This window comes from Amblyraja radiata, chromosome 45 (assembly GCF_010909765.2).
Source record: "Amblyraja radiata isolate CabotCenter1 chromosome 45, sAmbRad1.1.pri, whole genome shotgun sequence".
NCBI classification, from domain to species: domain Eukaryota; kingdom Metazoa; phylum Chordata; class Chondrichthyes; order Rajiformes; family Rajidae; genus Amblyraja; species Amblyraja radiata.
The window spans coordinates 2,594,106-2,599,919 of NC_046000.1; the positions used below are offsets into that span (position 1 = coordinate 2,594,106).

The 5,814-nt window shown below is 43.8% G+C and overlaps 1 protein-coding gene across 1 annotated transcript; it reads right to left on the reverse strand.

The window, feature by feature from the left end:
• Positions 1–3,091: 3,091 nt before the first annotated feature.
• On the reverse strand, positions 3,092–3,549 carry LOC116968534 (histone H3-like). The gene has a single exon (XM_033015301.1). It carries the CDS (start codon positions 3,547–3,549, stop codon positions 3,139–3,141), a length of 411 nt encoding a protein of 136 aa, XP_032871192.1. The 3' UTR covers positions 3,092–3,138.
• Positions 3,550–5,814: the final 2,265 nt, after the last annotated feature.

Consider the following 5,814-nt stretch of genomic DNA (forward strand, 5'->3'; position numbering starts at 1 on the left):
AAAGGGGAGGTCATTTAAGACTGAGGTGAGAAAAAACATTTTCACCCAGTGAGTTGTGAATTTATGGAATTCCCTGCCACAGAGGGCAGTGGAGGCCAAGTCACTGGATGGATTTAAAAGAGAGTTAGATAGAGCTCTGGGGGCTGGTGGAGTCAAGGGATATGGGGAGAAGGCAGGTACGGGTTATTGATAGGGGACGATCAGCTATGATCGCAATGAATGGCGGTGCTCGCTCGAAGGTCCAAATGGCCTCCTTTTGCACCTATTTTCTATGTAACATATGAGCAAAACCCAATAATACATAGCACTATCCGTATCTGGAAACAGCTGAAACTCAGTCTTAAATTGAGAAACATGTCTCTCCTTCTTCCCATTGCAAATAATCCCTCTTTTAAACCGTCTACTTTAGATGTGGTGTTTGCTCAATGGAAGAATCAGGGAATCAATACTGTGGGAGACATCTATCAGAAGGGGACTCTCTCCTCTTTTCAAGAACTGCAGGAGAAATATGGTTCGAATGCCAATAATTTTTTTAGATATCTCCAACTTCGAGATTACGTGAAAACATATACACAAGATTGTTCTCTTATTGGTCTTGATATATTAGAAGACTGTTTGAATAGACATGCCGTTACAAGCAATTTAATATCTTACATTTATAATACCTTTCTAAATTTTGACACTCCACCTTCTGAGATTTATAGGCGAGCATGGGAGGACGAGTTGTGCCAACCCATTTCGAAAGATATATGGGATGAAAGCCTACAATACATACATTACTGTTCTTTAAATGCCAGGCATTGCCGGATACAATTTAAAGTATTGCATAGGTTATACTACTCAAAGACCAAATTGAACAAGATCTTCTCAACTGTTTCTCCTCTTTGTGATAAATGTCACTTTCAAGAAGCCACCCTAACTCACACCTTTGTATCCTGTATAAAAATACAAAACTTCTGGATGGAAATATTCAATATTATTTCTAAAACACTTAAAACTCCATTGGAGCCAGATCCAAAACTAATAATATCAGGAATGTCAGAGGGCTGCGCTCATCAAACGTTATTTCAAAGACGCTACCTTGACTACTATTTAATAACTGCAAAAAAACATACTTAAATTCTGAGAAAAGATAACAGTCCCCACAGTGAAGATGTGGATCACAGAAATGACACTACATCTAGAAAAAATAAGGTTCGTCTTGACTGACAAACCAGATCTATTTTCAAAAATATGGTCTCCTTTTATTGAATTTCTTCAAAAACATAATGGTTGAACACAAACTCAAAACCGATGGTAGGGCTGGGTGAGCGGGCGTACAGAAGGGTAGTTGGATATATCTCCACTTCTTTTTCACCTTTTCGAGTTCTGTTTTTTTTTCCTTGCTTTTTTTTTCTTTTCTTCTTTCTTTCCTGTTTTCCCTTTAACTATGTAGTTAATAGTTTATAAAATGTTAAAACTGAAGCTGTATGAAAACTGTATAACTGCTATGTCGATCTTTTTTTTTGCACAATTGCTTCTAACAAAAATTAAAAAAACAAAAACAACTACAACTTTAGGCTGTGCACACCATAGGCAAGAAGAAAATTTCTGCAACCTCACTGTCATTACACAGGTAACCTGTTAAGTTCACTAATTCTCTTTGCATCTGCATGCTAGTTCTTGCAAATCATGCAACAGGACGCCAAGTTCGCCGTGTTCCTCAGGCCTTTGTCATCTCTTCATTTTTGGAGTTGATTTGTCAAATGTAGCAATGTATAGTGACAACGTTTATTTTACATGTAATGCAGGGAAATCGTTCACTAATACAATACATTAGTGCAAAAAGAAAGTGCAAGGGGCCACAACGAGTTGGATTGGAAGATTGGAAACAAATGAAAGGTGTCAACAGTCTGATAACAGCGGGCAAATAGCTGTTCTTGAATCTGGTGGTGATTTGAGAGAGGACATAGGACCAGGTTGTGAGTGGTCCTTGGATTATGTTGGGTACTTTCCTGAGGTAGCATGAACTGTAGATGAAGTTGATGGAGCAGGCTGGTTTGTGTTGGACTGGACCGTTTCCACAACTCTCTGCATTTTTTGAGATACCGGACAGACCAGCAAGCTATGATGCTACTGGATAAATGATTTCTATAGTGGTGCATAAGCAGAAATTGATAGTCACTGGAGAGGCGCTAAAATGCTTTGTTATTCTGAAGAAGTAGAGGTGCTGGTGTGGCACCTTAGCCCTAGTAACAATGTGGTTGTACCAGGACAAATAGTTGGTGCTATGTTTGGAGAATATGATTCTTTTCCACACCATATGTGATCGTTTTATATTCAGCTGGACAGAGTTGTACAGCCAATCAATAGTGCCTACATTCATGCTGATCCTTTTGCCCACGTATATTAATCTAATTTGCTTGCATTGGGACTTCATCTTATATGCCTTACCTATTTATCCATCTGTCTAAATGTCTCTCAAACACAATGTGCATCCGGTTGCAACACCTTCTCTGGCATATGATTCAGGCATCAATCAATCCCTGTGTAAAAAAAAACCTTCAGATTTCCTTAAAAATCCATTGTGCCTTATCTCAAACCTGTCCCCTCATGTTTTGGAAACACCAACCATGGGAAAACAATATTGACTATTTACCTATTGAACTATTTACCCTTCCCGTGTCACGTGATGCGAGACAATTTCACCGAACAATCCAAGTCCAAGACGTAGCTATGGGCAGCCGTATCGGCCCCAATTATGCCTGTCTCTTTGTAGGGTACGTTGAACAATCCCTATTCAAGGCATACACTGACCCTATCCCCGAACTCTATATCTGTTACATTGATGACTGAATCGGTGCTCTCTCCTGTATCCACACAGAACTCATGGACTTCATCAACTTCACCAATTTTTATCCTGCACTCAAATTTACTTGGACCATCTCCGACACCTCCCTCCCCTTTCTTCATCTCACCATCACACGAAATAGACTATTGACTGACCTCTATTACAAACCCACTGACTCCCACAACGATCTTGATTACACTTCTTCCCACCCTGCTCTATCCACATCTATAAAAAGAGGTACAGCTCTTTTCCTCTGCCGGATTAGTGGCTATTAAAAGAGCCGTTTGTTGTTGGTGGAGAGGTGGAGTTTAGGCGCGCTCCCCGCGGATACGGCAGGCCAGCTGGATGTCTTTGGGCATGATGGTGACTTGCTTGGCGTGGATTGAGCACAGGTTGGTGTCCTCAAAGAGCCCCACCAGGTAAGCCTCGCTGGCCTCCTGCAGGGCCATGACGGCCGAGCTCTGGAAGCGCAGGTCTGTCTTGAAGTCCTGAGCGATCTCCCGCACCAGGCGCTGGAAGGGCAGTTTGCGGATGAGCAACTCGGTGGATTTCTGGTAGCGCCGGATCTCCCTCAGAGCCACGGTGCCGGGTCTGTAGCGATGAGGCTTCTTCACTCCGCCCGTGGCTGGAGCGCTCTTCCGCGCCGCTTTGGTCGCCAGCTGTTTGCGAGGAGCTTTCCCTCCGGTCGATTTGCATGCTGCCTGCTTGGTCCGGGCCATTCTCCTTCAAGAGCAAGAACACTGCGTGAAACACAGGGACAGGAATGATGGAGCTGGGTCTGGGACCGGCTTTTAAAGCATTGGTGAAGGACCGGCCCACAGCTTCTGAATGGCTGCACGTCTGTCAGCACCAGGCGGCGATTTCAGAAGCCTGAGGCCGGCGGGGCGCGGGGGGGGGGGGGAGAATTCTGAGTTTTATGACCGACGTGTGGGGTGGGGGAAGCTCAGCCAACTAGAGAGCACCAAAGATCTTTGGAGAGCACAGGCTGCAGCAAAGATCAAAGATCCTAGAGCGGCTGCAGTGTCATTGGTTGCGGGTTGAATTTCAAATTGCCTGCCAATTTCACAGCAGCCGGCACCTGACGGCCGTATTATTTTTATGATTATAAATAGTGTTCAGTTTCTGTCAACTCAATATCAACTCCACTTTAATTCTTTAAATCACCGAGTCCGATTATGCCGATTACAGACCGGATCGCGTTGCGACTCCTATTGTTGCATTAATCATGAGGTACATAGGTCAAAGGGAAACGGACATCGCCTTGTGATCTTTTACTGTTTTTTCCATCTCTAATGAAAGCGGGGATCAGGCTGAACACTTCTGTGTATCAGTGGTCGAACTTAAGGTTTTATTAAATCGCATCGAAATCTGATTTGGGGAGTTGCAGAAATCAACAATTGTATCAGACGAGCTGGTCCTTGCTCTCTGCCATTCCAACGTGGATCTGGGGCCTGACTGGTGGAGTCTTGTGGGCCTGACTGCTCCTCCACTGTGGACATCGGGGTCTTCACTTCCTGCCTGTCTTACTCCCTGCCTCAGTGTTAGCATTCTCATCCTTGTGTACCAATGGTCCTCACACCCTCACTCAGTCTGTCACCTCCTCCACTCAGGTTATCCTCTGAAATCTTTGTTCTCCTCTATTTGTGGCCCCCTTTTCTTGCTCATGTTCTTTGGCTTTACAGATTGGAGGCCTCAGTGCCACAAAAAGCTGGAGGAACTCGGCGGGACCGGTAGCATCTCTGGAAAGAACGGATGGGTGACGTTTCGGGTCGAGACCCTTCTTCAGTTAGGGAAAAGGGAAATGAGAAATATAGAGGATGATGTAGAAACATAAAGTACAAGGAATGAAAGATATGCAGAAAAGTTACGATGATAAAGGAAACAGGCCAATGTCAGCTGTTTGTTGGGTGAAAACAAGAAGCTGGTATGACTTGGGTGAGGGGGGGGGGGGGATAGAGAGAGAGGGAATGCCGGAGTTACTGTAAGTTAGAGAAATTAATATACCACTGGGCTGTAAGCCGCTCAAGCAAAATATGAGATGCTGTTCCTCCAATTTGTGTTTAGCCTCACTCTGGCAATGGAGGAGACCTAGGATAGAAAGGTCAGTGTCGGAATGGAATGGAGAATTGAAGTGTTTAGCAACCCGGAGATCAGGTACATTCAGGGGGACTGAGCGAAGGTGTTCAACGGAACGATTGCCCAGTCTACATTTGATCTCGTCGATGTATAAGAGCCTCCATCTTGATCAACGGATCCAGTAGATGAGGTTGGAGGAGGTACAAGCGACCCTCTGCCTAATGAAAGAACTGTCAGGGTCCCTGTGATGAAGCCGAATAAAGTTACAAAAATAAGAAAATATTAAAATAGGTTTCTGGGCTAGCTTACAGCTTATATTTAGTGTCAAATTAGGCTTGCCTCAGGTTGCGGTGTGTGAGATAATAAATACTATAACATTGTCTCCCAAGTGAGGAGGTGACAGAGAGGAAGAGAGAAAGAGCTGAGTCATCTCTTTGAAGTAAGATGCCGTAAACCAAGTGTCCTATGTTTATGAGGGAGGAGGTGGCGAGAGATGCTACATCTCTTTGATGTATTTGAAAAGTAAGATGTCGTAAACCAAGTGTCCTATGTTTATGAGGGAGGAGGTGACAGGGAGGAAGAGAGAAACAGCTAGAGTTATCTCTTTGGAGTAAGATGTCATAAACCAAATGGCCAATGTTTTTAATATATCTTGTACCATGTGACACAATGCCTTTGATGTGATGCCTTTTCCTGTACCTCTGACCATGACTAATGTCTGTGGAATGTGCTAAGGTGACAAACATACAATATATAATGCTATGTAATTCTGTTGTTCAGAGAAGTGGACTGAGGACAGTCAAGTGTCTACATTTGGTCACTTAGCTGGAATTCTCGCTCCCTTCCATCGGCCGATAATAAGTAAAGTTTTGAACTGGTCTACCAAACAGTTTGTGTGTTGTCTGTTT

What these genes read in the sequence shown, in the direction of transcription:
- LOC116968534 (XM_033015301.1), bottom strand. Translation starts at nt 3,549, where the DNA reads ATGGCCCGGACCAAGCAGGCAGCATGCAAATCGACCGGAGGGAAAGCT.